The sequence below is a fragment of the Urocitellus parryii genome, chromosome 13 (genome assembly GCF_045843805.1).
Source record: "Urocitellus parryii isolate mUroPar1 chromosome 13, mUroPar1.hap1, whole genome shotgun sequence".
Lineage (NCBI taxonomy): Eukaryota > Metazoa > Chordata > Mammalia > Rodentia > Sciuridae > Urocitellus > Urocitellus parryii.
Window position 1 is genome coordinate 29784718 of NC_135543.1, and position 24856 is coordinate 29809573.

The following is a 24856-nucleotide window of genomic DNA, read 5'->3' on the forward strand; positions in this document are numbered from 1 at the left end:
GTACTTTTTAACTCACAATTTCCCTACTATTTTGATTTTTATCAAAAACATTTTAAACATTTTTAAAATGTTTTCACATTTTATGTGAAAACATAGTCTGTATTGAAGCCCATTCTATCTGGTAAAACTATATATATAAGACAAAGACTGCAAAGATCATCTTTTCCACATATTTTTCCTTGATTCAAGAAGTCACTGCTTGGATTGTCATTTTTTATTGATGAGCTCTGCACAGGCAAATTTCCTGTGAAGTTCTGCAGTTCCAAAGGACATGCTCTAACTTGCACGCCCCTCATTGAATTTAATGTTCATGACAAGGCCTCCTGAAGAAAAGACCAGGAACACAGACATTGTGTCAAACATGGTATTAAATGGATCATCTGCAAGGCAAACCCTCCAAAATGTTTATGACTGGCCACTTTGTCATCAGATTTTCCTAAGCAATGACATGGGGCATCTCCATCTCCAGAAGACTACTGGTAACAAATTTCCCATTATGCCTGTTCACATGCCTAGAGAAAAGATTGAATTGCAGTGTTCCTCAGGTATTGGAGAGACCCTATTCCTCACAGACCTAAATAAACCTAAATAAACTGGACTATACTCTCAATATTACAGCATAGAAAAAAAAATCAAAGCTCAAACCCATAATTTCTGTGAATTTCGTGGGCTGATGTTCTCATGTATATTTGTCTTTAGCATTTATTGTTATGGTACAGAATAATGTTCTTGTTCTCTCTGAGTCATGCTACAAGCTCAATTCAGCCAACTTTTAGAAAAACATTTTCACAGCCAACAAACATGTATACTCTTAGAATATTTCACTGAGAGTTAGGTTTGGGGTGTTGTGGGAGTTACATCAGCACTTACACAACATTCTCTCTTCCTAGACATCCCAGTCTTGCTCTTCCAAACTGTTTTCTACCTTATACCTTGGGACTCACCTAGCTCAACATCAGTTCCTGAGTGTCCATTGTTATCTCTTAAGCACATTTCTGAGTGCATCTGATATAGCACTCATTAAAACTTGGTGCAATTCCCTGTTTGTTTTTATTCATTTACCCAAATTGTAAACTAAATGTGGTAGAAACCAATGATGACTTTTTCAGCCTTGCAGACTGCCATCAGAGTGGGTAGCTCCTATTACACACTCAGATGTGTTTTGAATTCTGATACATATATTGATAAATACATTAGATTTGTGTCAGTGCGAAGTCAGCCATAATTTAACTTTTTTGTTCAAGAGAAAATGTTCAGTACCCTATGTTGCCAGATACTTCTGCTCTATGCATAGGCAGAAACACCCATTTGAATGTATAATAGAGATGATTTGTTTAAGTGATCTTCTGAGAAACGTCTTATAAATACATTATTTGAGTCTTTGTATTATTTATTGTCTTTGAAAAAAATTGGGTCAACCGTTAATAGCTTAGTCATATATACTAGCTCAGAGTTATAGAAAAATAGCTTCACTGAAATATCAAGTAGGTATTTCAGATTATGGAATGAATCATATTAGAAGCATTCATTTATCTTAAGATTTTTAAAAGTCCTCTGCTGAAAATTCTATAATAATTATAATAACTTTCTGGTGTTTTTTCTAGGTTATATGCATCTTATGGGTTTAAACTACACCCAATTTCACATTGAAAAGTAAAATGTTTTCAAATAATTTAAAAGCATATGATTGTTTGGGAAAGAAATTAAATAAATTACTTTGGTGGAGAGTCACTCAGAACACCTTATATGTTTTAAATTAATCAAAAATGCATATATTTTATGATTATTGCATATATATCCTGTCAAGTCCTCTATGATTATTGGTTAGGGAAAATACTTATACATAGGTAAATACAAGTAGCCTAAGTGATTTACTTTTATGTATTTTGCCTAATTGGTTTGGTGCAATACTAAAAGTCAAACATACTTTGAGTGTGAACTGTGCTTTATATTTTCAAAAGAAATATCATATGTGTTACATTTGTTGTACCTTATAGAAATCCTATGTGTTCACATGTATGTGCTATTGTCTCAATCTTACAAATAAGATTAAGTGGTTGGCCAATAGCAACACACTTTTTAAGAGCATATTCAAAGATTTAATACAGGTCTTTAATATTTTCTTTTTATAAATTCTGCTGGAGAAAGAAAGTGAGGAAGACATATTCTAAGAGAATCAGTGGTCTCAAATTAAACATTAGTATTTTGAGATGAATTTTGAGGTGGTGGATGCCTCCAGTAATGCTGTCCCATTGTGTTTTTTTTTTTTTTCTGTGCAGAGAATACAGCAGGCAGCTGCTACCATTTCTGCCTGATAAAGCTTTGTGTACATTTGGCCTCTTTGTGAGGAAAGATAAATGAGCTCACTTCAGGGTTGGGTCTATGGGTAGATGATTGAAATTCAGGAAAGTGTTTATATGCATTCAACAGAGTATTTCTGACAGTACATTTCTGCATGGGTGGCCTCAAAGGGTGTGGATGAATGGAAACTGAAAGAAAGATTGTTTGTGGAAAGGAAATGAAAGGGATTAGTTTCTATGAAGGCCAGGCAGGTGACCTAGATTCCCCATACTGGGATGTATACTCTTATGGACACTTTTTAAAAGAGAGAGAGAAAAAAAACATCCTTGGATACAAGGACAGACTTTGGTTTCTAGCCAATTCACATCAAGTCTCTTTGAAGGGGTTTTCTGATCTCAAGAGAACCTTTCATTTAATATATGTTTCAGGTGCTGGGCTTATCCAAGGATCAGATAACCACACAGAGAATTCTAGCCTTGATTACTCTGCATGCCCCTGGCCTCAGGAGGCTCTTCTTTGGGGCTTTGAGTTTAAATAAACAAACCTAAAATCTGGAAGACTCATTTGTGATCCTCAGGACACAGAGCCCTTTCCAGAGTCACTCTTCTTATTTCCCTATGAAATTGAAAAACAACCCAATGCCTCTTCCAAAAAATTTGAAAGTAATTCCACAGAATTTCCCTTCAATAGGAAGATGATCAGTGGGACAGAAAATAGAAAAAGTGTATGATGGACCATATATTGAATGGATTTAGAATAGCTAGGTTGCTGAAACCACACTAGATGGATCACTGTCTAAGTCACACTTTCCATATTTCTATCTTCTCAAGTACAATTCGAGGAATGAATTTCTTTGAGTCTATGAATCTCTGCCATAGACATTTTGTAGTCTTAAAAATCCATTGTATATAAATAATTTATACATTTGTCTCTCACCATGATTGAATAAGCACTTTGAGAGTCAAGACCATGATTATCTGCAACCCCCCTTCTCTCTATGTGTGTGTTTGATAGTCTTCTTATCTCTAACAGCTAGCAAAAGACTGATTTGTGGGAGGTACTCAGCACTATGCATTGAAAAAAATGCCTCCTGTGGTTATTACCACTTTCTAAATCAAAAGATTCTTAAAATAATTCATTTGTCTAGTGGTGGCTCAAAATCAACAGTGTGAATAATTATCATTTTGTGCCCAAATCCAATGGTGTTCTGAAAGCTTTTAGCAGTGATGTCATTTGCTCTTTATTTATAATAAAAATGGTGGGTAAAGCAAAATACAAACTGTACCCAAAACCTAGGATTTTTTTGAAGTTCAGGCTAAGAAGGTTCAACTGTGCTTGATATATGATATGCATTCACTTTACATATTTAAACATGCAAAAATATGTAGGATAGATTTGGTGTGAATAAGAACATACAACTATGTAATGAAAGAACTTAAAGAGCCCTGTCCTGGGCTCAGAGCCAGGTAGCTGAGCACCCATTGTCCTCACTTAGAGGATCCATAGACAAGGCACAGTCAGTATTTCCCGAATTGAACTTGTTATCATCTGTCTACCTTCCCTGTCTCAGGAAATGTCATAACCATCTGCTCAGCTGCTAATGCCAGAAATATGAGAAAAGCTTCTCTGGTACTTTCCTTTTTTGTTGTTCCCACATATAATAAATTATTAAGTGCTTTAATTTCTTATTTCTAATATCTTGCAAATGTATTAACTTCATTCCAACACAAATACCACTATCTCAGTAAAGGTCTGTATCGTCTCTCATTTGGAGTTCTAAATATCTACTTAATCTTCTTCCTATGCCACAAGGTGCCACCTTAAAATACATTCACCACACCCCAAAGACAGAGCATTTCAAAAAGGCTCTCCTGATGATAGCATTATAATAGAATTCAAATTTTTCTAATAACAATGGCCATATTTAATCTTTATTAAACCTTACTCACAAGCACCCTGCTTGAAGAATTCCAGACCTTATGTCATTGAATCCTCTAAACAACTTCATGAATTAAATATAAATATTTTTATAACTTTTTAAAGAGAAATCAACATTATATATAGAGAAGGTGATTTTTCTAAAGAAAATCAGCTTACTATGGTGGAGCTAGAGTTTAAATGCAGGCAGTCTGACCTCACATGACTCAATCAAAAGCTGATTCCTTTTAACGTATTCAGAAGTTGGTCCAGTTTATCTCTTAATCAACATGTCTTCTTTAAAGCCGTGTGTTATGGTTTGGATGTGAGGTTTCCCCAGAAGCTCACATGTGCGACAATGCAAGATGTTTCAGAGGCGAAACGATTGGGTTGTGAGGGTCTTAATCCAATTAGTGAATTAATTCCCTGATAGGGATTCACTGAGTGGTAACTTAAGTGTGATGATGTGGCTGGAAGGGGTGGGAGTTGGGGGTGTAGCTTTGGGGTACATATTTGTACCTGGCAAGTGGAGACCTCTCTCTCTCTGCTTCCTGATCATCTTGTGAGTTGTTTCCCTATGCCACACTCTCTCACCATGATGTCCTGCCTCAGCTCAAGCCCCAAGGAATAGAGCCTGCTGTCTATGGATTGAAACCTCCAAAACTATGAGCCCTTAAATAAGCCTATCCTCCTCTAAGATTCTTTTGGGTGGGTCTTTTAGTTGCAGCAGCAAAAAAGCTGACCAAAATCCTTAGTATTTAGCAACACTGAAATCATTTAAGTTCTTGTGCCTTTAACATACCCTTCTTGCAATTTCATATTCTGGCTTTCCTTTTCCTTTTCCTGCCTTGCCTCGCCTACCTCTTCAACTCAAATGCACTTCATCCAGAAAATATGTCTTGTCCTTCCAAGTGTAAGGAGGAAGTGAGACTGAAATCATACCACCAAGTATTTTTATCAGTCTCAAAAGAATGACGTTAAAATACTACAGAAAAGGAAATCTGACAGATTTACAAATATGTGGAAATTAAAGACTATATTCTCAATCACCTATGGGTCAAGGTAGAAATCACTAGGGAAATTAGACAGTAATTAGGGATGAATGGAGATGAAAGCACAACAATCCAAAATTTGCCTGTAGATGCTTACATTTAAAAAAAAAAAAGAAAAGAAAGAAAGACAGTAAGGGGACAATCCTGTAAATATCCCCACACTGACAATAACTTGGCAGTCATCCACCGATGGTTCTTGGAATATTATTCAGAAATAAAAACGAAAAGAAACAATCTTTAATATCTATAGCTAAAACATACCAGTTTTTTGGCAAAGCAGACAATTGGGGAATCCCTGATTGAGCAGGTCCCATAATAACCATCTCATTATTAATGGCTCTTAAATCTTGTAATAATCTCCATTTACCCGATTTCTTTTTAATGACAAAAATGGGAGTATTATAGGGAGATATGGAAGGTTGTATATGCCCCTCCGCTAATTGTTGTTTGACCAGGTCATGGGCTGCTTGTATCTTTTCTTTAGTCAGGGGCCACTGAGGAACCCACACTGGTCTTTCTGATTTCCAAGTAATTTTTATTGCCTCAGTGACCCCTTCTGAAAACCCAGTCCATGTCTATTTATTCCTTGATCTATTTGAATCGGTGCTGCTATACCTTGTTCTCCTAATCTTTTTTCTTCCCTGAAACTTTGTCTAGCCCTAATAGTGGGCGCATTTGGATTGATGTTATTTGTTAATGTCAAACCTAATTGATCTAGGACATCTCGTCCCCATAAATTTATAGGAAGATGATCCAATACATATGGCTGTATAGTTCCTTCACATCCTTCAGGATCCTTCCAATCTAAGACCATTGCACTTCTATGGGGATTAGTTGCCACTCCTAGGCCTTGAAGCGTTTGAGTGGCTTGTTGTAATGGCCAATGTTTTGGCCATTCTTGACGATATATGATGCTAAGGTCTGCACCTGTATCCAGTAGCCCATTAAATTCATGTCCTTGAATATTTAGTTTTAGCATTGGGCGAGAATCTAAATTCAAAGACAGCATAGCCCAATCTACACCTGTGGAACCTAAACCCCTGGAACCTCTTTCCATAGTACTACTGGAAAATTTATCATGTAGGCTGGATATTATTAATAACTGTGCTATTCTATCTCCTGGTGAAATTACTGATATACCCTTTGGAGAACTAGCTATAATTTTTATTTCACCTTCATAATCGGGATCAATTACCCCAGGAATTATCATAAGTCCTTTTAGCGTAGAAGAACTGCGTCCTAACAAAAAGCCTACTGTTCCTTGGGGAAGAGGTCCTTTTACTCCTGTGGGAATGATTTGAACTCCCATCTCTGGAGTTAGTACTGCTCTGGCGGAGGCGCAGATGTCCAACCCTGCACTCCCTCTGGTTCGTCTGATGAGAGATCTGATGGATAATGTGTCCTGGGTACTACCCTGATGGGGTTGCTGGGTTCCTCCATGGTGTTTCTGGGTTCCTCCAGTGTCCTGTACATTTGTGGTCGTGGGCCCTGGAGCATTGGGCCCCCATGTCCGTTTTTTGGCAATGGAGCCTGATGCCTTTCTCCACGATATCGTGGGTAAACACCTGCTCCTTGTCCGTTTTTTGATAACGGAGTACCCTCTATGGTGGTTTGAGAACGGCATTCATTAGCCCAGTATCTCTCTCTATGGCATCGTGGGCAAATATCCGGTGTTCTATTCCTTTGATACCTAAATTTGTGAAACCTTCCTCCTATGGGGCAACTCCTTTTAAAATGTCCTGTTTGTTCACAATTGTAGCATGTTTTTGGCCTGGCATCTAAAGCCTGTTGTACTGCTGCCAAGACTTGTCCTTGTTCATTAATGTCTCTACATAATTTAATATATGTGTTTAAATCTTCATGTCTCCATGGTCTAATGACCTCTCTGCAGCAACGTTTTGCTTGGTCATAAGCCAGTTGTTTTATAAATGGCATTGCTTGTTCTGTATCCCCAAAAATTCTGGAAGCTGCTTGAATAAGCCTATCTACAAATTCAGCGTAAGGTTCATTAGTTCCTTGTATTACCTTAGATAATTGACCTTGTAAATCTCCATGCCCCTGTAAAGTTTTCCATGCCCTAACTGCATCTACAGCAATTTGTGCGTATACGCCAGGATCATATTCAATTTGTTGCCGTTGACCCTCATAAGGTCCTTTTCCTAACAACATATCTAGATTTCTTTGAGGGTAACCGGCTGCTGCATTTTGCCTAGCTGTCTCCCTGCAAAATTCCTCATTGGCAACCTTCCATAACAAATATTGTCCTCCATGTAGCACAGATTTACACATACTAGCCCAATCTGCTGGAGTCATGTCCAAGTTGGTAATGGATTCGACCATCGACCATACTTACAGTGAAGGGTGCTTGAGGACCATAGGTTGTTACAGCCTCCTTTAACTGCTTCACTGTTTTGAACTCTAACGCATGGTGAATTCGCTGCCCTCCTGCCTGCTCAAGTACAGGGCATGCAAATCTTTGAGGTCCTGTCTCAGGATCCCATCTATCAACTACGGAGGTTGAGGGGGTTGAGGGCCACTCAGCTATCTCCATAGGTGGAGCTGTTGGTTGAATTACGCCCTCTGGTGATAGAACGGTGTTAGTAGCAGCCTCCTGTTGTAGCTTTTTCCCTAATAGCTGTTTCTCCTCTAAACTTTCTTCCTTTAAATTTTCTTCCTCTGTCTGACTAGCTTGAGAGACCTTCTCTTTTGCTTGATCTAAAATGTCTTTCTCCATGGTTTGAACCTCTAATAATTTATTTAACAGTCTTTCAGTTTGTTTTTTACTAATTTCTAATCTGTTATAAAGATAACGCAATCCAATAAGATAACACAAAACAAAACCGAAACATAATGAAACAAAAACGGAACAAAAAATCATTGTATCAATTTTCCTATTTTCTGGACATGTACATTTATGGTCTATTTCTATCTCTTCCTCAGGGGCAAACAACTTCAAACCTTGAGCCAACCATTTTTCCCAGTCTGCCTGAGAAAATTCTAGGGATAGGCAGCTTGAAACAAAAACAAAACAAATCAAAACAAGAACATATTATTTTTTAAATGGTCACCCATTCTCTTGCCTTCCCTTAGGGGCAAGCAATTTCACTTACCCCGAAGCTTCAGACGTTCCCCGTACGGGCTGCCAAATGCCATAGTGTGGCTGGGCACAAATCACGAGCCACTGAAGCAGGAACAAACTTTATTTTTTTACTGCAATAAAAAACCTCACACAGGCTCCTGGGGAATCCTCCCGAAAAACACAAGGCTGCTGCAGGAACCCCCAGCCGGAAATATCTCCCCGGGAAATCCCTCCTCCTGCACTTCCCCAACCAATGGGAACTCCTGGGGAATCCCCACAAGAACTAAAAATAGTGCGAGAACTCAAAAATAGCGCTAGAACTCAAAAGTAGCGGCAGAGGCGGATATTAACGCCTCACCTGTCAATCAATACTGTTGGCAAAATGTCAGGGGCCATACAGACTGGCTGTGGCTCTCAGCATCTCCCCCCTTCTGTTTAATTAAACAACAAGTAATGTGGCTTAGGGACCGTGCCTGTTAGGTAGTCCAATTCAACATATGGTCGTTACCTGTCATCGGATGAACTGACCTCTAGGCGTCAGCCTCCTGTCTTAGGTTGGTACCACTGCAATCGGATCATACCCGTCACTGACTGCCGGTCCAGCATGCAGCCATACTTGTGGATAGGCCTTTGCACCAGTGGGGGAGTGAGGTTCTTTGCCTCACCTCTGTTGGCCCCCAAATTTGGCCTTGGTGCCAGTGGGGGGGTGAGGTTCTTTGCCTCACCTCTGTTGGCCCCCAAATTTTAGACCATCACTAGTAGAAGGGAGGAGGATGAAAAATGCCATGACACCAAGCCAATTGAGGGCTCCTTTGAAAAACTGTACCACCGGTGACACCATCAGCAAGAATACTCCAGCACTACCACAATTCGCTGCACCAACAGATAGTTCACAATGCATACAAGTGATACATAGTCCAGGCAAGTTCTGCAAGCAGTTCAAAGCAGAGGAATCTTTCAATATGTCCATTTCCTCCCAAAGTAAATCGACTCCTTGATTGAGCATTACTTGTTGAGTTATTATTCATTGATGCATCGGTTTATACAGTTTGTTGTGATAACTATCGAAGAAGCTGTAGTTTGGTTTTATCTTTGTCTTCACCGGCACTGGGATGAAGATAGGAATTCTGGCAATGATGCTAAGAAAAAAATTATGTAACATTCCAACAGGCACTAAGAAAAAAAAATTTTTTTTCAACAATTTACATTATCCTGAACAGAATTATTAAATATAATGAGAAGGAAAGGTGAAAGTAAACAAACAGATCTGTTAACCTCCTTATTTGTACACATATTAAAACAATTTTCAACAGCTGTTTACCCAATCTAAATTAAACCATTAAAATCACGTGAATAAAAAAAATTCGGATCCATTTATTCATGAGCGCTCCTCATATAAGATATATGGACATACACACATACAGACATACAACACAAAACAGAAGTGTGCACACATAACATACAACACATACGACAATAGTAAAGTCCTTGTAACTTTACCTAGGTGAAATCTCCATTGCAATGTTTAAAAACTCCACAGTCAAAAAGTATAACTGATAAACATTAACCTAGGTCTGTATGAGCTCACAAATAAAATAGAACTTTATGATGTCGGAAAAGGCAATAATAAAATAAATATTGAAAAAAGCATCCTGGTTAATCACTGTTGCAGATGTAAGAATAGCCAAACTGGAGCTCTGGATATCAGCTGTTATGGATTTGAGTCAAATCACCTTTTTTTGTTTTTGTTTTTGTTTTGGTCCATAGAATTCACTTTGGTTAGTTTCTCTGGAATCCAAATCGGCTGTTGTTCTCCCTGTAGAAACACACAAACAGAACCCTCCAGACAATCACTGGGTCAGGACCTTTCCATTGTCCTGTTAGAATATCCTTCCAAAGTACCTTAGGCTTATGTACATTTTTTGGACACATATGCCTTTCCGCAGCACTAAGCCCTGATGAATCCAAATTTAAAAAGTTTAGAGTAAAAAGGGTTATTTTAAGTTTATCTTTGGGGGATATATACCCCTTTCCAATTCCCTCTTTTTGCTTTAATAAGTACATTTTCATAGTTTGATGAGCTCTTTCAACTATGCCTTGTCCCTGTGGATTGTATGGGATTCCTGTTATATGAGTAATGCCAAATGATGAGCAAAATTGTTTAAAAGAGGTAGAAGTATAACCAGGACCATTATCTGTTTTTCACTGTTTTGGAACGCCCACAGTGGCAAAATTTTGTAAGCAATGAGCTATAACATCTTTAGTTTTTTCTCTGGCATGAAGGGAGCCTATCAAGAATCCAGAAGAAGTATCAACTGTAACATGTAAATATTTTAATTTTCCAAATTCTGGCAAGTGTGTGACGTCCATCTGCTAAATATGGTTAGGTATTAGTCCTCTAGGATTGACTCCAAGATTAACTTGTGGTAAAAAGGTCACACAATTTTGACATTGTTTTATTATTTGTCTAGCTTGTTCCTTAGTTATTTTAAAACGCTTTTGTAAAGATTTAGCATTGACATGGAACCTTTTATGAAAATGTGTAGCTTCTTCTAGTGTAGAGAAAATATGTATGTCATGTGTAGTTTTATCTGCTAAATCATTGCCCAAACTAAGGGCTCCAGGCAATCCTGTATGTGCTCTGATATGTCCTATAAAGAAGGGATCTTTTCTGTCCCAGATTAGACTTTGTATAGCAGAAAACAAAGAGAAAACAGTAGAAGAAGGGGAAATCCTACCAGCATCTTCAAGGGATACTATAGCATTAACTATATACTGACCATCAGAAAATAAATTAAATACAGAATCTTTAAACATCACAAAAGCTTGTAAAACTGCATTAAGCTCTACCTCTTGAGCTGATTGTTTGGGTACTAAAAATGTAAAATTTTGATCAGGGGTAACTACTGCTGCTGTACCATTATTTGACCCATCAGTGAATATATTTGGAACATTCATGATAGGGGTTTTTCTTGTCATTTTTGGAAAAACTACAGGATGCTTAGACCAAAAAGACAACAAAGGATTAGATGGTAAGTGATTATCAAATGAAACATTAGATTTACACATGATTATTGCCCAAGTATTTAACTCATTAGCTAACTCATCAATTTGATCCATAGTATATGGAGTAATCATTTTATGGGGAGAAATTCCAAACACTCCCTTTGCTGCTTTTATTCCTTTGAGTATTAATTGTCCTACAGCCTCAGGATACCTAGTAAGAATAGTGTTAGGAGAATAAGATAAATGTATCCACAATAACGGACCATCTTGCCAAAATACTCCTGTAGGAATATTTTTTGTTGGTATTACAATAAATAATAAAGGCAAACTTATATCAATTCTATACAAATGCATATTTTCCATATATGTTTCAATAATTTTTAATGCCTTTCTTGCTTCAGGAGTTAACATGCGGGGTGAATTTGTATCTGATGGACCTTTTAGGATATCAAATAAAGGTCCCAACTCTCCTGTTGGTATGCCTAGATAAGGCCTTATCCAATTTATGTCTCCTAATAACTTTTGAAAGTCATTAAGTGATTTGAGTTGATCTACTCGCATTTGAATTTTTGATGGATGGACCATGGTTGAGGATAATAGAACTCCTAAATAATTAATTAGAAAACTTAATTGTACTTTATCTATTGCTATCTCTAGATTATAATTTTTTAAATAAGTTTGTAAGTGTGGCATAACATTCTAGCAATGTGTTTTTAGCTTTGTGTGCTAATAATACATCATCCTTATAGTGAAATATTTGTAGTTCAGGATTTTGATTTCTAAGTGGCTGGATTAGTTAACATAAATTTGACACATAGTTGGGCTGTTAGCCATCCCTTGAGGGAGTACTTTCCATTCATATCTCTGATCAGGACCTTCATGATTCAGTGCAGGGATAGTAAATGCAAAATGTGGACTATCCTCAGGATGAATTAGAATTGAAAAAAAAACACTCGACCCAGCCAATCGGCCTCAAGAGCAGGAGGATTGTGGGAGGTGGTGAGGCTTGTAGTTTGGGGGAGAGGCTTGGGGAAAGCCGGTGGTGGCAGTTGGGCTCTGAGGGTTTTTCCTGAGGAGCTGTTTTGTTTGGCCTGTGTGGTTCTAAAAATAAAGTTCATTTCTTTTGACACGTGGCTCCTGAATTGTGCCCAGCCAGACTGCGGCATTTGGTGGCTCCAACTGGAACTGAGGGTAAGTGATAAGGTAAACTGCTCGCCCCTGAGGGCAGGGCGAGAGGATGGGTAGCCATTTTAAGATTCCTCTTTTGTTTTGCTTCACTTTTGTTTTAAGTTGCCTGTCCCTGGAGATGAGTGAGACGGAAGAAAAACCTCTCACATCTGAGGAACAGATAGAGAGAAAGGACGGATGGACATTTCAGGAGGATAGAAAGGCTATAATGATTTTCTGTTGTTCCAATTTTGTTTCATTCTGTTTCAGTTTTGTTTGGTGTTATCTTCTTGGGTTGTATTATAGTAGAAATATTCAAGTAAAAGAGAAGTAAAAGAGAAAAAAACACTGTGTCTTTCTCCTGATTTCCAAGGAAAAGCTTTTAGTCTTTTACCATTATGAGGTTAGGATGTGATTTTGTGGTTCATGGTTGGAAAAGAATTGATGGACTTGTCCCAGCGATTGTTCTCAAGGGAATATAAAGGTTACCTGAGGTCAAGAAATTCTCCTGATGAAGAAAAAAAATCTACCCAACTATATTCTAACTATAAACCCTTTTTCCTATACATTCTTCTCAATCTGCTTACTTTTTCTGGCTAGTGTATCTGATTCTCTTACTTAGTAATTTGTTTAGAAATTCTTTGTTATGAAATCTAAAAATTAATCATGGCTTTTCTACTGGACATATTTGAATGTAAACTTTGTCTTGTGTTTTTCAGAAGATGCTTATAAGACCCAAGTTAGGATTGACAATGAGCCAGCTTATCTGGACATCTTGGACACTGCTGGCCAGGTAGGTGATACACTTCAGCTTCTCTAGTCATTGAGACAATTGAAGGCTTCAACCTCATATATGTGAGATGAGTTTATTCAAATAGGAAAAAAATTTGTAATACAAATAAAAAAATTGAACACGAAAAGACTTGGCATGAAAATGTGATGTATCATTGATTACCACCAAGAATATTTTAATATTTTCTCAATTTTATAAATAACAAAGCATACATATAAAGTATTAATGAAATCATAAAATAGTTTATTATTTTTTCTAGATACACACAAAATTCGATTCTAGACTTCACTGTGAAAAATATTTTCATTTGATGAAAATAAAAAAGGAAGGGTTGTTTACCACAGTGTATGGAACCAAGGCTAAGGAGACATTTCAGTGATGTAAGCAATTTAGCATAACCTAATATGTTCCTGCGCAAACCTGTAGGCAGGAGGAGGAGGAGGATGGGGTAGAGGAGGAGGAGGAAGAGGAGGACAAAGAGGAAGAGAAATGATTTATGTGATATAAAAAAAGAATTAAAGCACTATAACAATTGTAAGTAAAACAAGAGGAAGAGGAAGTACATAATAATTACAATAAGTCAAAACCCTTACGGTATTTACAAGGAGGGTAGATGTCTCATTTAAACTTTAAATGTTCAAAATAAACACGTTAAAAATGTAAATCTATATGTAAAGTGCCAAATATATACCATACAACTTAAAAATGAACTGAAGGAAAAGGGAGGAACACAATAAAAATTTCAGTGCAATATAAGGCAGAAAATAAACAAAAAATAGGTGGAATATGTTGATAATATGTATATGGAAATATAAACGTATCAGATATCAAAATAAATGGAAACGGATCTCTCTTTCCTGGAGTAGACAAGTATTGTCAATATTGTATTAAAAGAATGAAAAAGACTGATTTTTATGTGGTTTAAAAGAATCACAATGGTAAAGTAAAGTGGCAAATCAAATAATGGAACAGTGCCAGGGATGTAGCTCAGTTTGTGAGCACTTTCCAAGCAAACACAAGGCCCTGGGTTTGATTCCCAGTCCTAAGTCACCTATTTTATGTAATTACTTTTGGCCCTGGGTTTTATTCCTAGTCCAAAAAACAAACAAAGAAAAATAAAAAGATGAAAAGTGGGTTTAAGAGAGCCAAACTTAAAGCAGGCATACCTGTATTAACATCAGAGAAAAGAGATATTATACAAACAGCATTATTGTACTGTAAAAGTTCTAGTTTGTAGTGAAGAAATCATCAGAAATAGTTTTTAAATTATAATCTATAATATTAATAGCAATGGAGAGGATTGTGAAGAGCAAAATTATAAATCTAAAATCAAATCCAATTGAAAGTACTAACACAGCTCTGTCAATAAGTATTAGGTTGTAGAGTAGTGCAGTGGAAGATTTGAAAATACATTTAACCCAAATAGAATATTCTATCCAATACAAGAATCAACAATCTTTTCACATTTTTTTAATTTTCTATTGATTTCTAATCTTGCAAAGCATGTAATCTGTAGGAGACTGATTATTTGATGAATTTAGAATTTTACTTTGTGGCATAGGATTTGATGCCTTTTTATAAAATGTTTAAGCTAGTGGTTATTATTTTTGGTTACCACTTTTGGGGAAAGTGAAAAAGACAGGAAACGAGAGAAATACAAAATAAACATCAACTATACCTGCAATGATTTATGTTTTATTAAGTTTCCAATTAAATATAAAAAGTTATTAATAGTTGAAAATCAGGAATACACATGTTTTCACTATATTATTTTTCTTTGTCCTTAAAGATCTTACTAATTTTAAATATATTTTATGTTTTTCATCTATTTTATGTAACTACTTAAAATATAACTGCAGTAATTGGAATATTGATAATGTATAAGTCACTAGAAATAAGTAGTCAATTTATATACTTATGAGTTATACAAAGACTATCTGAAATCAATATATTAACAAACTCATTTGTTTCTGGAGACATTTGGACAAGTAACTTAGGTGAAAAGATTGTTGAAACCATTGGGGAATATTTAGAATAGAAAAATAATATCAATTATTTGAAAGTCCTGCCTTATCCAAAGCAAAATACATGTGTTTTTCAGGGCAATTGGGGGCTCAATTGAAAGAAAATTAAGAAGGTTAAACATTAATACTTTTTTCCAATGACTGAAATTGTCCAATGAAAAAGTCTACTTTGAGAAAGAGAAAAGCCGAATTACTGGAAATATCAACTAGATTTAAACATTCTTAGAAAGCGAAATCCTTCACTTATCAAACAGACATTTGGTTTATAGTATTTATATAGACCTACTGGGTGCTAACCATGGTGCTAAGGTAATGGTGAATATTTCTCTTTCCTGTTGACAACTGGCTCAGCCATGTGATTGCTAAAGCCTGTGAAATGTAGACAGTTGAGAAAACACACTAATTTTAGACTAAAGTCTGTAGGGGTATTAAGGGTGTTTTTGCTATTCCTCAAAGTGCATGCTGAAGGTAACTCTTGGTTTCCAGAAAATGAAGAAAATTATGGAGCATACCTAGCACTATCTCAAAGAAAGAAGCAAAGCCTAGTCTACCCAAGCCTGAAGCAGGTTTGCTCCAGCACCACACAGATTGCAAAGTAGAGAAATGATAAGCACCCATTGTTGTAAGACCCTAAGTTTGAAGTGGTTGGTCACATAGCATTGTTGTGGAAATAACTGATCAATATGCATATTAGTAAAGCATTTTTTAGTTCAATATGGCTCAGAGAGTCTATCCACCTGTATGTTGGTAAATTGGTAAGTGATGAAAGATAAATTTAAGATAATATGCTCTGGTAATACTGAGAAACTTGCAAACACAATTAAAATGATAAAGTTATTAAACTTGTATACCATTAAATATTTTTCAAAATATCAATTATGGCCAAACAGTTAGGAGTACATAAACCTAAACAGATGGTGATATGCTTGTTCCAAACTGTTATTAAACCTACACAGGAAGAGGTGGTCTATACAGCTGATTTAACAGAACTTATGTCCCTACAGGTGATAGGAAAGAACACCATTGAAATTTTTTAAAATAATAACACATTTTTTTCTTTAGGTACTGTTGATTTTCATATTTATTGAAATTTAGCATCCCTACAATATAGCCAAGGATTAGGTAGAAAAGCTACTATTAAAGTCATCATCTAGAATACATATATTTTTATGCAAAACGTGAAGTGACTGTCCTCTTAGAGGCAATAAAGGAGACCAAGTACTGACCGGTTTCATGTTTATGCTTGTAGGGACGACAAAGTTTTATCTCTTACCTAGAGCAAAACAGAAGAAAGATTAAGAAAAGCATAATAAAAAATTTAAAACAAGATCTTAGATGATATAGGAGCTTCACAGAATGAAGAAACATAAAAGATCCAGTCAAAGTTCCTCCATTTTTCCCATGCCTCCTCATCCCTGTTATAAATTAACATCCACTTTTCAGAGAGAACATTTAGCGTTTGGTCTTTGGGAATTAGCTAACTTCACTTAGCATGATATTCTCCAACTCCATCCATTTACCTGAAAATGCCATAATTTTATTCTTTTTTTAATGCTGAGTAATAGTTCATTGTGTGTAGGGAAGGTGCATGTGGGCAGTAACAATGTTGGAATTAGATGACATTATTACCCTAAGTCATGTTCACATATGGTGCGATGCTAGGTCGTGTACAACCATAGAAATGTAAAGTCGGGCTGCAATTGTGTACAATAAATCAAAATGCATTCTGCTGTCATATATACATAATTAAAATAAACTAATTAATTTTAAAAAGGAAAAAATGATATTTTTATGCTTAAGTTTAATGTGGAATGGACATCTATGGTAAGCACCATTAGATTAAAAGTATGTGTAACCTACGAAACAAACTGGGCTCAATTTAGCTAAGCCAGTTCTTCAAATTCTTTTTGGCCTCTCTGTGCCACATTCCTTCTCACTTAATATAGGGCTGGATATCTGTCTCATTAGGGTCTTTAAAGCAGGGGACAAGAGAAAGTCAGAAATACCTTTCTGTTTGTATAATTTACTCAAGGCACCATATTTAGGGGGAGTGTGCCATGCACTACCTCATGCTATACATATGGACTTGCAGTGCCACCATAATTCCATGGAAGAAAGGTTGGATATCACCAAAACTCAATTTGGAAAGGAGTTTTACTCTGCCATTCATCCAGGTCTTTCAATTATCTCATTCAGTGCTTAATTCTCCATCCAAATGTTTGGTAAGCCTACCTTTGACTACTTCCATTGTTCAGGAATTCTACTGCTGAAAGTAGACATTCTCTGGAAAGCTTTAATTTTTAGAAAGTATTATTGCCATGAGCTAAAAATTTCTTCTCCATAGTTTACTCTTGACCCTTGACCAATCTCCTGAAATATTATATTACTCATTTTATAAATGGAAAAATTAAGTCTCATAGAGTGTAAGTGATTTACTTACTGCAGTACAGCAAGCTCTAGATCCAGCTGTGACTAGAAGCCATCCACATTTCCACTCAAGCTCTTTCTTTTTTTTTTTTTCATTTCTCTTATGAAATCCCTTATGTGTACCAAGGACTTCCATAGATCAAGAAAATGCAAGATAAAATAAAATATTGTGTGTAAATTCAAAATGCTTGTGGTTTGGGGCAGTGTGGACATGCTAATTAAATTTTGCAGCAAATTAGGATGAAGATTATAGAGGAAGTATGCAAATTTTGTTAAGGGATTATCTCAAACTTCGAATATAGCTAAGTTTAAAATAGAAGTTGCAAGTATTCTTAAATGAAACTCTAAGAAAATATGTATATGAAGTTCAATTTAATTATAACCATATTAAATCATACTCATCCACATAAGAAGTACTAAAAGTAATTCTTCTCCAAACACACCAGTTTCCTCTTTGTGACAATCCATGAAATCCAGCCACTGAAATTTTCTAGACTTACACATTCTCCTAAACGTGGATACTACCTGAATTAAGTCATTCTGAAACAACATAGCTGTAATTTTATTTGGTTCATCCCCTAATCAACTCTGCAGTCAAAGTAGGTCCCTTAGCCCATCTGAACCTAATTTACTCATCTGTGAAATGAAAGAATTAAACTTGATCTCTAAGGTATCTTTCAGATTTAAACTCTGTGATTTTCTGAATTACCTCTGGCCTGATTTGTACATTATTCTTTGAAAGCTTTAATCACATTTTACCCTCAAGCTTTTAATTTATTTATTTGCTTATTTTTATTTTCATGTTTGTGGTTTATCCTTGGAATTCTTTAGAACATGACACTTCAAGAATCATCCCATCTTACAAGTGGTTGTTAATATTTTAGGGTCTTAGAAGATGAAACCTGGGCTAGATTGCCCCACAATGGGCAAAACTCTAATATAATCAAGCAGTCCTATAAGAAGGGTATTTTAGACAGCTCCTTCTAATTGCATCCCAGGGCAAATGCTATGTGCCAACTCCTCAGTCAGTTTTCATTACATTTCCAGAGTTTTGATTATTTGATAGACACTATTTTACTAAAGTCAATCAAGTAATACCACATTAGAACTGAAAAATATGAGAATGTAGATCTTAATATTCTCAGTCTTGGATTTACTGAGAACTTTGTTCAGTTTGATGTTTTGTCTCAACTGGGTGCTAAGGAAGCATAGAGTTATCATCTTTCCATCTGCTTCCAACTCCAGTGTACTCACTTTACTGCTAGCTACCCAACACTGACTCTAAAACAGAACTCCTGTGACATCATCTTAACATGGATATCTGTTTCATGTTCCTCTCAAATGATATCATGTAGGTATAGTCTAGCTTCTCTGGAAATAAGACACATTTTAAGCAACTATTCTAAATCTAGAAATACATCATTATCTGAATGTCTTGCCATATAGTCATATGTGAGGAGAAGTAAAAGGCAATTTTTAAAAGATACTTCATAATATAGCTAAATATTAAAGTACAAACCATTATAAGCATTGCCATCAAAAGAATCAACATGTCTACTTTTTAAATAGGAAAAGACAAATAATATTCACAACCAGACTCATGTCCTGAATTGATACTTCGATCATCACCTTTAGTCTTGGGAAAATGGGTCAGGTCATGGTGATCCCTTGTGTTGGATAGAGAGGCCTGAAAACTATTCACTATTAACACTAATGCAAATAGAATGGCCATGAATTCTGATGTTTTTCAAGGATATTTCAGGTTGGCACTGGCACCTGCTCTACAGCAATTAAAGCTTGTTATTTCTGTTTTTGGCACTGTGTTTCACTCAAAACTGCTCTGGTTTGTATAATGACTTACATAGTCATCCAGACTACAAGCAAATTACTAGCTCTCCTTCCCTAATGAAGAGGCTCTAAAACTTCCTATGATTTAAACATGCAAACAAGGAAAGCAAACTACTATAAGGAATACAACCAGAAACCAGAAATAAAACAAAAGTGATATTTTAGTAACCAAATGCCAAAAAAACCTATAAAATAAAGTTCATATGTTATTTATAAACTCTCTCATAACAAGGGAGACGATCAGTTTTTCATTCTGAGTCTATTTTGTATTAGGGTTAGGTATAAGGTGTTGGTTACCTGTTTGTTTTGTTTTGTTTATTTTTTTTTTTTTTGGTCTATAGTTTTTAGAATAAAAACTCAAGAAGTGCACTTGTAGAAACAAGTATTTTAATAGCCAAATGATCTAACAATTTATAACAGAAGAACAAGAGAATGTGATTTTAAAATACAAGCTAAAGCACAAAGCATATTTTAGAAGCATGTAAGTATGGGTCCACCTGCTACAATGGCAAATGTTTCTAAGCTAAATGCAATAATTGCATTCGTGACTAATACTATAAAACTATCAAGAAATTATAATTATGATTTGTATTTTCTGCTAAAGAAAGCAAAAAGCATGCAATTTAAAAATTAGAAAAGTTGAACATACTTAAGGTGAATTTTTAAAGGTAAAATTTCTATTGATTCAGGGGAAACAATTAGTCACACCATCAACTGTAGATTGATTTACAGATTCCAATGACAATATTCTTAATAATTCAGTGTCTTTGATGGTCAACTATATGAGGCTGTATCTCATACATGCCTGAATGTATGTGAGTGTCTAATATTCCTAACACAAGTAATTGGGACATTTACAGGTTTGCATTGCTAGATTAATTGGTCTATATTAATACAGAAAAATTAAATAAAACCCAGGCAATCCCTGACTATGGAGAACTTACACTTCTATTTTTGCACATATTTAAAAAGAATTTAAACTTACAAAAAATAAATGTTAAATTTCATTACCATATTATTAATCACTTCACCTCTTTACTTTTCTTATAGTGAATTTCATTACAAAACCATGCTTTAAGAATCTAATTACTCTCTAGTGTGATATGCAGAGCATTATGATATATATTTATCATACATATTTTTTAGCTGAAACTTGGCAATTTTCAAGACTAAACTTGCCAAATTAAAAAATAAATTGATTTATGCTTGACATAAAAGTACTAAAATGACGACCAAGATTCTCTGAAGTATACTTTTGATAGAAATAGCTGAAAAACAGAATGTCAATGACTTCATATTTCATCTTTCAGCTTCTTTGTTGCTATTGATTCCTTCAGTATTCTACTTTTGTGGTGGACAATGCCAGATCTTTGTATCCTATAATTACTAATGGGCCATTGTGTAAACAGAGATTTCACTAAGAATAGTCCTTAGAGAAACTCCACAGTCAACTTGTAAATGTTTTCTATTGAATATCCATGATATGACTATAATTATGAATATTTTTAAAAATTTGAAGGGGGAGTAAAGGTCACAAATTACACTTTCCTCAGTTTACTAATAAAGACCCTATGGCACAAAAGAGGTAAATGGCTTATCCAATGTTTCATGGCTTCTAAATGCTGCAGATGGAGGTGTCCTAACACTAACCCCTGAGACATTCCTACAATCCTGCAGGGATGCAGCTCTATTACCTCTTCTAAAAGTTACTCTGTGAAAATGAATAGTACTGAACTATCTGTAAGTGGTGATGCTTGCTATTTGTGTATTACTTTTTTGGCAATGGCAATGATATTATGATTAAAGGAGATTTAGTTGGAAACCAGCACAGAATATTGGCAAGCACAATGGATAAAAAATTCAAGAGTAGTAAGAATTAAAAAAAAAAAGGGGGAGAAATACTAGAAGTACAAGGGCTCATTTATTTCCATCCATTTGGCTTTGTGCATTCTTTGTAATATTTTGCACAAAGGGTTTTATCTTTCCTAATTTTAAACATCAGAAGAATTTATTTGCAGTCTTTCCATGAGTCACATTGTCCATATATTTATCAATTAGGAAAGCTTTAATATCATGTTTGTGAAAAATGATGTTGCACTCTGTGAAATTTATATGAAGACTGAATGAGCCAGAACAATAGACTGAGCCCTCACATTTGCTGTAACCCCAATAATGTCATGAAGGAGGGTCGTGGCTAAGTTTGCTATAATAACAAATGAAACATACAGGTCACATGACTTATTTTTTTTCTCCTATCTGACATAAGCAAGATATGCAACATTAGACAAAATATTGTCTCTGATTTACTTTCCCTTCGTGTTCAAAAGAGCTTGCATTAAATATTCTTTAAAACATTTTGTGCTCAATTATTCTCCAAATTAGTTTATTCTGTTTGGCAATGAGCTACTCTGTACAGGATATTGATTATGTTCTCTGAAAAGTACTAAAAGTTATGACAGATGCAAACAAATTTGAATAATATTTTCTGTCCTCAAGCAATTTGAAACTTATTAGAACAGGCAAGATATAACAGTTAGTTAACAGAAAGTGTCAATTAACATACTATAAAGGTAGTTCTCAGTATAGTTTTAAGAATTATAATCAGCTATGCTTGCTTAGGTAAAATGAGAGCCACAAAAAAATAAATAAATAAATCAGGAGGGCTTCTATCAACATACTCCTCTTATTCTGCAGGAATTATATTTACATACACAACTTCCAATATCCTACTCTCTTAAAAAATGTGGAAAATAATGCCTATCATTATAGACCTTCTAGCAATAAGACATTTTCTTGATAAAATGAAATCTTTTATTTAAAAAAAAGTCCCTTTGAGATCTCTCTTTACTTCCTTCATGATGCAATATTATGGTATTAAAACTTTTGTCTGTGCTCTTTTTAGGGAGGCAGAGGTGAGGGGGAGGCAGAATGTGTTTGGAGAATCCTGGCTATCTGGGAAGCTTAAAGTGGTTAAGAAGGGTTCAGGGGAAAAGGAATGGAAAACTGGGTTTTGAGACTAATTTGAGACTACAGGAAGAAGTTTGGTACTTCCTTCTAGATAATATTTCTTCATTTTACAATCTTAGGTTCAACAGGTTGGAAAATATATGATGCTATGCTTTTAATGTGGTTTCACATACTGAAAGCTTGGTCCTCCGTGTGGTGGTGAATTCTTTAAATGGGGGCAGGGGTGTCTAGGTGATTACGTCATTGAGGCACTGACCTCAGAATGTTCTATTGCTGGTCTGAGATATTTTGTGATAGCAACAGAAAATAGACTAAGACATTGATAATATTAGGTAGAAATCTTATTCATAAAGAAGGACGTGAATTTAGCTGAAGTGAACACTGAACCCTGAGTTAGGGAGACTTGCTGCAGTAGAAAACCAGATGGAAAATACCAAAGTACTTATAGTTGTTAAAATACAAAATGTTAACAAATTTAGTGTAAAGGTCTAATGAATGGGTTTTTATTTATAATTTTAGAATTAAGCAATACCTCATTCTATCTTATAGAATGAGTATCATGATGAGTTCAGCAGAGTAGACTGGCTTTTTAGTCAGAAAAGGGCTAAAGAAAGTGGAAGTATGAAATGAAAAACAGATTGGTCATTTCAATTAGTTTCCTTACAGGATTAAAAGGTGACTTCCTTATTCTGCCATCTCAGGTAAACCAGGCTCATTCTGATTGGTTGCTAGGAATGTGTTTGTTTATCTTTTTTGTTTTTGAATACTGGCTCATTTCAGAGTTCAGTTCCATTATGTGGCACCAAGCAGAAGTGAGTCCATTGTGGTTTGGTGTGGTTTGCTGGGGTCCAGTGTAGGCAACAAAAGCCTCCCATAGCTTTGTTTCACATATTCCGTTCTTCATAGCTGATGTATCAAAGTTGAACAAGTCTGTTTCCTTTATGAAATTAGCCTGTAAGCAAAGGATTGGCTTCTCCTTTTATGGCATTGCTGTATAATAGCTGTATTATAGATACATCTGAACTACGTAACTTTTGTGGGAAGATATGATAAATCCAATTTTTGGTGGTGGTTGTTATTTAAGATTCCTGGTGAATTTGTTTTCTATTAAAACTATTCTTCTTCCTAAAAATTTTCAGCAGCCCTGGAAAATAAATGTATTGCATTTCATTTGAAATCTGGAAACAGATGGAATTTGGGAAACCAAACTTCTCCTTTAGAAATCAATTCTTCAATTAGGCAGCAGAATTACTGAAACACTCTCATTCAAGAAACTTGAGTTATTTGTTGGACCAACTACCAATAAATAGCATGCTGATTTTGACTTCAGTGAGCAACTGGAGACAAACTGTGACCAAAAGAGCTGGAAATTGTATTGCTCCAGAGCAATTAAATGTCTTTAAAGTAAGTAAGAAACTTCTTCTAATCAACAAAATTTTATGAGGAACCACTTTACATAAGACTATCCTGGAGACTGTTAATTCTGAATTCTTTTAAATGCAAATGAAAATGATAATGAATATCTCATTCAGAGACCACTCTCAGTAATAGGGGGTACATGTTAGAAGGACAGTTTGAAAATAACTGATGAGTCCACTCACAAGGCTAACAAGTGTCATTGGTATCACTAAAATATCAAAAGGCAAGTTTTTCCTGCCAAGATCCTAAGCCCAAAATTTTGCACCCTGCTTTCTACTTTGAAGCAAAGCTGTTTGACTCTGAAAGGCTTTTTCAGATAAACATGCTTTCATACTCTCTACATAATACTTCTGTGAGTGGCTCTCGCAGTTATCTGGAATCTTCCAGCTTATTATCCCAAAACTCTATCCTCTTATCCTAAACCAATTCAAGTTTAAAGTGAAAGTTAAAATAGCTAATGGAAATTTGAAATTCATTTCTTTGAGTAATATTTTTAATGGGCCCATAAACTGAGTCCCTTACAAGATGAAAATGGTTTTACAACCATTTTAAATGTGTTTCCCATTTCAATTTCTTAATTTTTAAAAATTTTCCTATAATACAGGAAAGCCCTGTATACAAAAAAGTGCAAAGTGCCATTGCTTTTCTTTGCAGGTATCCAGATTTGACTTCAAAATCAAGTTGCACTATGGGAAGCTCAAACAAATCCCTGAACAAGACTATTATTTTGTTTCAGATGAGTATAATGGCTAAGTGTGGTAGAGATCTGCTTCTATAGGTATCAATGCTTTCACTCCTCCATTCTAATATCTGAAGTTTCAGAGAAATGATTTGAGTTATGGAACTATTTAAAAAA

General features: G+C 35.4%; 1 protein-coding gene across 1 annotated transcript in view; it reads left to right on the forward strand.

Moving 5' to 3' along the window:
- Positions 1–24856, forward strand: part of Rit2 (Ras like without CAAX 2) — a 340369-nt gene that overhangs the window by 121980 nt on the left and 193533 nt on the right. Inside the window, exon 3 of the mRNA XM_077792200.1 lies at positions 13242–13315. Coding sequence (XP_077648326.1) covers positions 13242–13315 — 74 coding nt within the window. The remainder of the gene's footprint in view (positions 1–13241; positions 13316–24856) is intronic.